The 10,576-nt window shown below is 47.7% G+C and overlaps 1 protein-coding gene across 2 annotated transcripts in view; it reads left to right on the top strand.

The window, feature by feature from the left end:
* Nucleotides 1-557: 557 nt before the first annotated feature.
* CAPN14 (calpain 14) overlaps nt 558-10,576 on the top strand; it is a 31,042-nt gene continuing 21,023 nt past the window's right edge. Inside the window, exons 1-8 of one of the 2 annotated variants that reach the window (XM_075535930.1) lie at nt 558-782; nt 2,018-2,087; nt 2,849-2,967; nt 3,101-3,237; nt 3,641-3,815; nt 4,919-4,984; nt 6,988-7,073; nt 9,684-9,758. In XM_075535930.1, coding sequence (XP_075392045.1) covers nt 558-782; nt 2,018-2,087; nt 2,849-2,967; nt 3,101-3,237; nt 3,641-3,815; nt 4,919-4,984; nt 6,988-7,073; nt 9,684-9,758 — 953 coding nt within the window. Of the gene's footprint in view, nt 783-2,017; nt 2,088-2,848; nt 2,968-3,100; nt 3,238-3,640; nt 3,816-4,918; nt 4,985-6,987; nt 7,074-9,683; nt 9,759-10,576 lie in introns of those variants that run through there. The other variant, XM_075535931.1, reaches the window with a different exon arrangement.

The raw sequence follows: 10,576 nt of genomic DNA, 5'->3' as shown, positions 1-10,576 counted from the left end.
AACGAAAAGAGAGTCATGATTTTACAAAGAAGGAGGGTGATTTTTGAGCAAGAGGAACATATACGGATGAGAGGCAGAGTGAGGGAAACCTTTGGTGGGAGGCTAGGGAGGGGACGCCATCGCTCCTTCCCGCCTCGTCAAGTGTATGGCCCCTCTACTCACTGGGGGAGCTTTTGCTTCCTGCTTCTCCCTTCTTATATCTTCTGCTGAGCAAAAGTAGCCCTGTGATCTTAATGTAGTCAAGGGCCCTGGACTGAGGCGTAAGGCGGGAGAGTCTACATCATTTCCACAGACCTTTACGGTGGGGCCTAGATCCTCCACCTAGACCCCAAGCCATTGAGCATATGCGCATGGACCTCCAGTCTCTGGGATCGGATTTGAGCCCACTGTTTTTTCATAGGGTCCTTTCTCTTTCTTACCCCTTCTCCACGCCCTTCTTCCCCGGCTGTGGAAATGGCAAAGAACAGAGATGTGAGTCAACTGACCCTCTGCTTTCGGTTTCAGGAACAGCAAACCCAATCTAGGGAGACCCGTGGAGACCATATCCACCTGCCAACATGTCTCTGTGGTCATCTTTCCGAGGGAAGTGGCAGCTGGCCAGGAAGAACGTGGTGGGAAGCTCTGCTCAGTTGCCAAAAGAGGACTATGAAGTCTTACTGGAAAACTGCCGTAGGAATCACTGCCTCTTTGAAGACAACAGCTTTCCAGCCACCCTGAGCTCCATAGGCCAAGGGCCCCTGCTGCAGAAGCTGCCGGCTCGCCTGCATTGGAAGAGACCTCCGGTAAGGCTGGCTGGGAAGGGGGCTTCTGTGCAAGGCACACATGGGTCTGGCTAGACCCTCCTTCAGAAGAATCAGAGCTTTCTGGCACCAGGCCGTGTTCTCTCACATGGATTCCCCACAAGAAGGGAACCGAGTGAGCTCCCATAGCTCCATTCTCTAGAACAGGGGTTCTCCACCTTCAGAAGGCCGAGACCCTTTAATGCAGTTCCTCATGAGGTGGTGACGCCCCCGCCCCAACCATAACATTATTTTCATTGCTACTTCATCACTGACATTATGAATTGGGCGGCCCTTGTGAAAGGGTCATTCGACTCCCAAAGGGGTAGCGACCCACTGGATGAGAACCGCTGTCATAAAAGAAGAACTTCCATTATTTTAATGGAAACCCAAAGAAAAGGCTTCCCACCCCCCCAGTACAAGTGCTTTCTCTCAGTGTTGCCCAGCCTCTGACTTCCAGGAGCTGTACACCAGAGAACTACGTTGTATACAGTGAGAGGCATCTGCACCCCAGATTTGCTGGGGCAGCCCTGATTTCACAGATAGTCCACATCTTATGGCGTGATGGGTCCATGTTGGGCTGCTAACTGCAAGGTCAGCGGTTTGAAGCCAACAGCTGCAGCGAGGGAGAAAGACAGGGCTTTCTACTTCTCCACAACAATTGCAGTCTCAGAACCTTACAGGGGCAGTTCTACCTTCTCCTGTAGGGTCACTCTGAGTCGACTCGATGGCAGTGAGGTTGGTTTTGTGGTGATAACTATATGTCTATAGCTCTAGCTAAGGATATAGAGACAGCGTCCCTGGAGGGTGAAAATCGTTAAGTACTCAATTACTTGCTGAAAGGATGATGCTTTGAACTGTTAGCGGACCTGGAAGGCAGATCTGGAGTGAGGTTTATGAAAAGTGACACCTTGACAACCTTACGGAGCAATTTGACTCCACACCCACCTGGTTGCCATGAGTTAGAATCGACTTGATGGCAACTAATGACAACCAACCAACATAAAATACCACATCTGAAACAAGTTTTCAGGGATCGGAAAGTATGGTCACTGCGGCTCCGGGGGGAGTCCCTGGTGGCTCAACTGGTTAAATGCTCCCCTACCAACTGTGAGGTTGGTGGCTTGAATCCATCCAGATGTCTCCCAAAAGTCACAGTCATGGAACCGTGGTTGGTGGTTGTAGCTCCTGAACTTCCTTGCTCTGGGTCAGAAGGACAATCTTGTCTATTCACACAGGAGCTGCACAGAAACCCCCGGTTCTTTTCTGAAAACACCAAAAGATTGGATCTGTGCCAGGGCGTGGTAGGTAAGTGCACACAGCCCTCGGAGACCCAACCCTGGCTGCCTGCAAGCCTTTCCTGGCCAAGGCAAGATGGAGCACCGAGAAGGACAGTCTGGAAAACCCAGAGGCGAAGATGGGGCGGGTTGATGTCCTCTGTCTGTTGGTGGGATCGTTATCAAAGCTAGTGCTCTGAGAATTAATGGGGATGCCGTTCCTTGGCTCAGACCCAGGGAACCCTTGTCGCCAGCGCATATGTTTAAATTGTTGCTTTAGGAAAATGTTTCCTTCTCGTTTCCACAAAGAGGTCCTTCTTGGAACACCCGTCTGTAGGTTTTTCAGCACAGAGTCCAAACAGGTTTACCCTCAACCAGCTGTTCTTTTAGGAATATGTGCAAATGATCCATGACCACCAGGGAAGGCATGAGTACAGTGATACCAATTTCACACCTAGCACAATGGAGTCTAGAACATAAATATGTCACAGACGCAGAATCTTGCAAAGCTTGGCCGTGCTTTGGTCCAACTCCCCAAGGTTAGAGTATTCAGGAAAGTAGACGTTAGTCAAAGAACACGGCTCTGTTAGTGTTGCGTGCATTTCATCAATATTTCCCAACATCCACTTCCTCAGCATCTTTCTCCCCAGTGTGTATATGTTCCTCTTCTCCTAGCTATCCTACACACTCAGAGAGGGTGTCTATGGGGCCCCAAGCATTTCTAGCCTGCAACAAGGCCTCAGTAGGTCCCTGCAGAAACTTGTAGACTAAAATGTGTGCTGTCTGGCGTAGGAGACTGCTGGTTCCTGGCTGCGTTGCAAGCTCTAACCTTGCACCAGGACATCCTGAGCCGAGTCGTTCCCCTGAATCAGAGTTTCACTGAGAACTATGCTGGCATCTTCCGGTTCTGGGTATGTGTCCTCCTGCTGTCTCTGCCTGCAAGGGGCATTGGGAAGAGGGTTCTTAAAGGAGCTAGGCCTTTCCCCACTGGGCTGAGCAGTGTCCATGGTATCCTGACTCATGAGAGGCACTCTCTCCTTCTAGTTTTGGCACTTTGGGAACTGGGTTCCTGTCGTGATAGATGACCGTCTGCCTGTGAATGAGGCTGGCCAGCTGGTCTTTGTCTCCTCTACCTGCAAGAACCTGTTCTGGGGTGCTCTTTTGGAAAAGGCCTATGCCAAGTAAGACAACCAGAACTAGCCCCCCCCCTCTTTCCTCCCTCTCTCTCTCTTGTCAATGTTGGGAGATAAGAAAGGAAGTGGGTAAAGTCGATGAAGCCCCATCCCGGGGCACATTTCAGTGAACAGAGACGTGATACGCCTAGGGTCTGTCTCTATGTCAACAGTCAGGAATTGTGTCTTTCTCTAAAGGGTGGGATGGTTTATGAGGAGTAGGGACATTGAATATGTATTTCCTTCTTTACCCCCCCCCCCTGGGGGGCACAGGGAGGGAGAAGGAAAGCATTGCAGACAGGCGCTCAGAGATGAACAGCAGAGGAGATTCCTGAGGCTCATTGGGACGTCTGTGGGCTTTTGTATAAAGTACTTTCCCTTCGCTGTTCATGGGTACTCCTTCCCTGGGCAGGCTCTGCGGCTCCTATGAAGACTTGCAGTCTGGACAGGTGTCAGAAGCCCTTGTGGACTTCACTGGGGGAGTGACAATGACCATCAACCTGACAGAAGCTCCTGCAAACCTGTGGACCATCCTAACTCTAGCCTCTTATAGCAGGACCCTCATTGGCTGCCAGACCGTCTCAGGGGTGAGGCTGGGCTGGGAACTGGGAGAATGTCCTCCCGTCCTGCTCCCCTCCTCTACACCGACGACCTCTCCGCTGTGGGGGCCCATGGACCCGCATGGAACCCTCATAGTAGGCAAGGCCACAAGCGAAGGAAGATGGGAACGTAGACAAGACACTAACGGTAGTTCAGTGTCAACCACTTGTGAGACAGCTTACCTGTGTCCTTTAGTAGCGACCCGGAGTCCAGAGTGGGGAGCGCTGGGCCCATCCCCACCCCTACTATGGCCCCCTTGAGTGGCCTCACACAATGATGTAGCACTTCTGAACTGGAACTTATCCTCTGTAAAAGGGGAGTGCACACTGCAGCCAGTGTCGCACACGGCATCACTGAGACTCTCAACTCAACTGAAACCACAGAGCTTTAAGGACGGCAAGGGAACACACACATCAAGTTCCTTCTCCACACTCACGCTCACTCTCACATGCTCACTCTCATGCTCACGCTCACTCTCACGCTCACTCATGTTCACACTCATGTTCACACTCACTCTCATGCTCACTCATGTTCACACTCATGCTCACGCTCACTCTCACGCTCACTCATGTTCACACTCATGCTCATGCTCACTCTCTCATGCTCACTCTCATGCTCACGCTCACTCTCACGCTCACTCATGTTCACACTCACTCTCATGCTCACTCATGTTCACACTCATGCTCACGCTCACTCTCACGCTCACTCATGTTCACACTCATGCTCATGCTCACTCTCTCATGCTCACCCTCATGCTCACGCTCACTCTCATGCTCACTCATGTTCACACTCATGCTCATGCTCACTCTTTCGTGCTCACCCTCACGCTCACTCTCACACTCACAATCACTCTCATGCTCACACTCACACTTACTCTCACATACTCACTCATGCTCACTCTCATGCTCCCGCTCGCTCTCACACTCACTCTCACTCACGCTCACACTCATGCTGGCTCTCACTCATGCTCACTCTCACACTCACTCTCATGCTCACTCTCAATCTCCACGAACCCTTGCTCCCTCCAAACAGCTCTCCCACAGATTCTCCAGGGAGAGTCACACCAAACATCTCTCCTTTGTCTTTACAGAGGGAGAGGGTGCTGGAGAATGGGCTGGTGGATGGGCATGCCTACACACTCACTGGCATCAGAAAGGTGGGTTGAACTTGATTCCTCTGAGCCTTTCTTCTCTCCCTGAGTGTCCCACCAAGACCTTGGCTTATCTGGGTAGATAGTTATCTCTCTTTTTGGGGGGTGGGGGGAGGAGGTTGTTTGTTTGTTTGTTTTGTATCTGGTAGAATACATTTCTTTTCTTTTAAAATCATTTTATTGGGGGCTCTTACAGCTCTGATAACAAACTGTACATCAGTTGTATCAAGCCCATGTGTACCTATGTTGCCATCATCATTTTCCATCTTGATGATGTCTTGATGAACTCACCAGCGCCTGCCAATGTAGATGATGGGATCCCCATGCCACTGTCCCTATTTTCTGGAGTTAGAAAGCGGGTACTCTCCCAACTTCCTTCCCCTGGGAATCACTCAATCTTCAGCTAATTAGCCATCTGTGCCTCATTTTCCTTTCCTGACCTACCAATGACCAGTCATAGAACGATTCCTCCCCCTCAAATTCTTGTTTATTTACCACCTGCTCCTTTCCAACAGTATCTCAGAATCCTCTGATTATTAGACACCTTTTAAGCTCTAGTAGGCATTGAAGAGAGTGTGAGGAAGGTAGGATACCTGCTCACACAGAGCACGGAGATGCAGTACGTTAGAAAATGACAAGGAAGCCAAGTAGAAACAGAAGGGAAAGCGTCTCCAGAGGCTTGTGGACGTGCAGGTAGCAGAGAGGATGCCGACCTCGCCCTGTTGAGGGATCCAGGAAGGCTTTGCAGGAGAGCTGATATTTGAAAGACGGCGGACACTTGATGGCTGGCTCCTGAAAGATGGTACGATTTGTACAAGGGAATAAGAACATTTTTTATAAGAGAACAGCATGAGCAAAGGTAGAGATAAGAAATCTGAAGGTTTAGTTTCAAAGAACTTCCTCTAGAGCACCTGACTCTACAAAATGCCTCCAATTCCCTTTAAATTCTCTTTTAGTGTCTTGAGCTCAACCCTTGCTTAGATCTTCAGCAAGCATATTTGTTTACCCAGAACTTTTTATTTATGTTCATACTGATTTAACACAATTTATATAGCATTTACTAGAGATGGAACACTGTTCCAAATACTTTCCAAATATCAACTCACTTTAATGTTTATAAGTCTGGTGAATACAAGGGTGCTTTACACAATTAATGTATGTATGGATTGTGTTAAGAGTTGTATGATCCCCTAATAAAACGTTTAAAAAAAAAGAAACCATAGAGGAAAAAAATGTCTGGTGAATATATCAATGTGAATGAGGGGGAGTGTGGAGTGGAGACGCAAAGCCCATCTGTAGATAACTGGACATCCCCTTAAAGAAGAGTCACTAGGAAGAGATGAGCCTGTCAGGGTGCAGTCTAGCACCAACGAAACATACAACTTTCCTCTATTTCTTTAATGCTCCCCCTCACCACTATCATAACCCCAATTCTACCTTTAAAATCCTGCTAGACCAGATGCACATGGATACAGATAAGAACTGGAAACACAGGGAATCCAGGACAGATGATCCCTTTCGAAGTAATATTGAGAAAAGCAATACCAGGAGGGGCAGGGGAAGGTGGGGGAGAAAGGGTGGGAGAGGTAGTGGGGGAAATGAGAAGCTGATACCAAGGGCTCAAATAGAAAGAAAGTGTTTTGAGAACGATGATCGCAACAAATGTCCAAATGTGCTTGACACAATGGATGGATGGATGGATTGTGATAAGAGTTCTACAAGCCCCCAATAAAATGATTAAAACAATAAAATAAATTTAAAAGTCTGATGAATAAGTATGACTATTCGCCTCATTGTCTTGATCAGCAAACTGAAGAATCAAGATGTTAACCAGACCTGGGTATCACGGCCAGTAAGTAAGAGAGCCACTTTCTCCCTCACCAATTATTCTTTGATCTTTAAGCTTCCATTTCAAGGTCTCCCCTGCAGGTATGCATCCCCCTCAAACAGCTGGAATACGTGAAGCCGGCACTTATCTAGCCACCTAAACTGCTCCTCATTTTGTGCAGGTGACCTGCCGACACGGACCTGAATATTTAGTCAAGCTGCGGAACCCCTGGGGGAAGGTGGAATGGAAGGGAGACTGGAGTGACAGGTGAACTTGGGGGACTGGCTGGGAGGAGGGAGACAGAAGTAGGTGAAGGCTGCCGTCGGAAGATAAATTACACCTGTTCATCCCGTGCTGTCACGCGGGGACAGGGACAGTGTCAGAGTGTGAGAGTCCCCTCTCGCATTTCTCGAATGCTTTATCGTCTCTAAACTGCTTTTTCGTTCCTTAAAACACTTAAAATCAGGATGTAGGGGAGGCTTGTCAGCACGATGCTAACCCTTTTGTATTGCTATTATCTCTTTTATTCCTCCAGACAAGGCTTTTACAAGGCAGGCCACGTCTATCTTCCTTTTAGTGATGAAGAAACGATGCTTAGATAGAATGAATTGGTTCATATCCTAGAATAGGACCCAGAGTAGGGTCACTGGTGTTGTGTCCAGTGCTTCCCGACATAGTTCGGAACTCTTTTGGAATCACTGAGTCAAAAGTCCCTACACTCTAGTCATTGTCACTGACCTTTGCGTTTTCAGATTAGATGCTTACCTTCAGGTTATATATTTCCGTCTAAAGTCAGCATCAGAGGAGCCCTGGTAATGTCGTGGTTACGCACTGGGCTGCCGTGACATAGCACTTTGAAACCACCAGCCGCTCTGTGGAAGAAACATGAGGCTTTCTAGCCCTGTTAAATCACAGTCTCGGAAACTCACAGCAGCAGGTCTACCCTGCTCTTTAGGGGCCCTGTGAGTCAGAATCGACTGGAAGACAGGGAGGTTGGTTTGGGTTTTGAAAGGTAACCTTAAAGAGGAATGGTCTATTTCAGCTACTTCCTGGTTGGAGGTTGCAAGCAGACAGGGAGTCCTACCCATCTCATTATAAAGATTTGTAATGCTTAACCTTGTATGACACCTTAGACTCTCAGAGGATACACACATGTCCACACACACGATCACTTCTGTTTTCTAGAGGAAAACACTAAGGCTCAATAAAATAAGCTGAAATGGACTCCTGACAGTTTGTACTGCTTTATCTTCGTGATCGATCGGTACATAGATGCGAGTTGTCAGCGGGGCTGGATCTAAGTGGGAAAATGGCATCCACAGAAAAAGATGAACTTCAAAGTGCCGCAGAAATGGACCATCATGTTGTCTTGTCCATCTGCGTTTTGGCATCCTTCCCACTTTTTGTGAGTCAGAGGGGTGGCGAGGACTGAGAGAGACAATGGGTCTTATGCCCTTATGCCCCTGTGCCTAATCTGTTGTTAACCTCCCTCCGATGTGTTTTTTTATTTAAGACGTTGTGGCTTTCAATTCTTTAACCCGCACACAATTCTTTCTGTATGTTCCGGTGGTTGCCCCACTCGCTTCCTCTGTCCCTGCAGAGCCATGAGAATGTGGAGCTGATTCACTGTAGCTCTTGGAATGTCCTCACCTGCTACTGGCTTCATCTCTTATGTTGATTTCTACAGTCTTTTTCTTAAAATCTAGCAATGAAACACATATTCCTGCTTCTTCACACATCTGGACATTTTTTATTAGATGCCAGACCTTATAAATTCCATGTGGGCTTAGTTGACATCTCACTTAGATGGCTGCTTGCTTGAAAACAAGCCTTTAAGATCCTAGACACAATTCCTTTGGATAGCCAGGCACCATCTAGTTTCCTCATAGCTCTTCTCTCTAGCACCCACAACTTCTATTGTTCATACATTGTTGAAGCCCCAGTCATATCCTGGTCTGTCGTTAAATTGCTTAACTTTTGAATCCTTGCATTTAGAACATTTTAAACATTTTTATCACAAATCTAAAGAGAACTTACTGCCCCCCACCCCCATAGAGTGAATTTAGCTGCAACAGTAAGGGCTGGATTGTCTGCATCTCTATGGGAAGTGTCATGTATTTAATACAGTGTCTTAACTCTGTCAGGGATTCATGTGACTCCAGCCCTAGGAGAGCTCTGGGATGACTTCTGCTTACAAATTCCAAGTAATTCTTCTCTCTAAGGAAGGTGCTGTGTGGGTGTGTCCACATTTGATTAGCAGAACTCAAAGGAACACGAATTTGTGGAGCTCTCTCTTCAGGTAGCCCCCCTCCTCTCAAGTACTTTCCCCAGCACATTCTAGCTGCCATGGGTTCCCTCCTCTCAGACTCCTGGTCCTATACCACCTTGTCCGGTGTCTGAAAAGAGTTGTCTCTTATATTGAACCTATTTGTCATCGCTCATGGTGGAGGATGATACAAGGCAGTCTTGCTCTCTTATGGCCAGAAGTAGAAGTGCAAAAGGATGAGGCTGGAAAACAAGCGATACCAACATACGTATAAACACCAGCTCTGCCTTTTAATCACTTTAAACATGGGGCTTAATCTGTATCTTCAGTTCTAAAATGGGATGCAAAAACTCCTACTTTTCATGCTTGTGATGATCCTTAAATGAAGCCAAGCATCTCAATGGCTTGCTTAGCTCAATGCTTGGCTTGTAGAGGCGCACAGCGAATATGAGCCATTGCTCTCGCGATATGCAGCTTGAGGTGTTGTTGTCAGCAAAACGGCATACAAATCTTGATCAATGATGGCACTATGAAGCATTTACTAAAGAATTTCTAGCATGTCACCCATAAGCCTTTCATCCCCCCTGAAAACACCTCCTTTTGGTTTTCAGCTCAAGTAAGTGGGAACTGCTGTGTCCCAAAGAGAAGATTCTGCTGCTGAGGAAAGACGAAGATGGAGAGTTCTGGTACTTGACTTGGGACTTGGGTTCTCACCTGGCTGCATTTGAACTTCAATCCAGCAGACATTTATTGGGTGCTTCTATAGGCCAGGCGATGGGTTCAGAGAGGCCAATCAGATACAAGCTCCATCCTTTAGGAGATCACAGTGCAGCAGGGCAAGCAGGCTCATAGACAAGCCACCAGAGCATAGACAAGCCACCAGAGCTTAGTGATAGATGCAGTGACCCTGGCCAAGGAATTTGTGGGCGCAAGCCCTTGGTCCATGAGCAGGTCAACGGAAGGTGGACCACTCCTTCTTTCTGGTCTCCACTGTCGTCTCTTGTTGACTATATAATAAAAACTCTTGCCAAACTATACGCCCCTGGACATGTGATCCTGCAGAACACGGTAACACTACCCCTATGCACTCCTATGTCTACTCATTCCATTTTCTGAAAAGACACGAAGCCATCCTGAGCCCACAATGCCTCTTAGTGTGGGGCGTGAGATCCATCTACCTGTTCCTCTGTCCTGGTTCCTTGCAATATTTGCCCCTTTACATAACCCACTGCATGTGTGTGGGCATGAACTGCAACCCTTGCTGCCTTAACCTGTGCCCACTCCCCACCCCCAGCCTGGTCTCATACTCTTTACCCATCCAGTTCGGACTGCGATGGCCGTCTCTTTTGAAAGTCTTTCACTGAATACAAGAGCTCTGCTGAAACTATTATTCTACTTAAGACAAATGAGCCCAAGACAAGTTAAATAGCAAGCCCCAAGTCAAAAAGTTAGCAAATAGGTGTCAAAATATTCTATTCATGATCAAAAATGGATCTGTGCTATT

The sequence above is a fragment of the Tenrec ecaudatus genome, chromosome 17 (genome assembly GCF_050624435.1).
Source record: "Tenrec ecaudatus isolate mTenEca1 chromosome 17, mTenEca1.hap1, whole genome shotgun sequence".
Lineage (NCBI taxonomy): Eukaryota > Metazoa > Chordata > Mammalia > Afrosoricida > Tenrecidae > Tenrec > Tenrec ecaudatus.
Note: the sequence above shows the minus strand (reverse complement) of the source record. Positions and strands in the feature narration are given on the sequence as shown.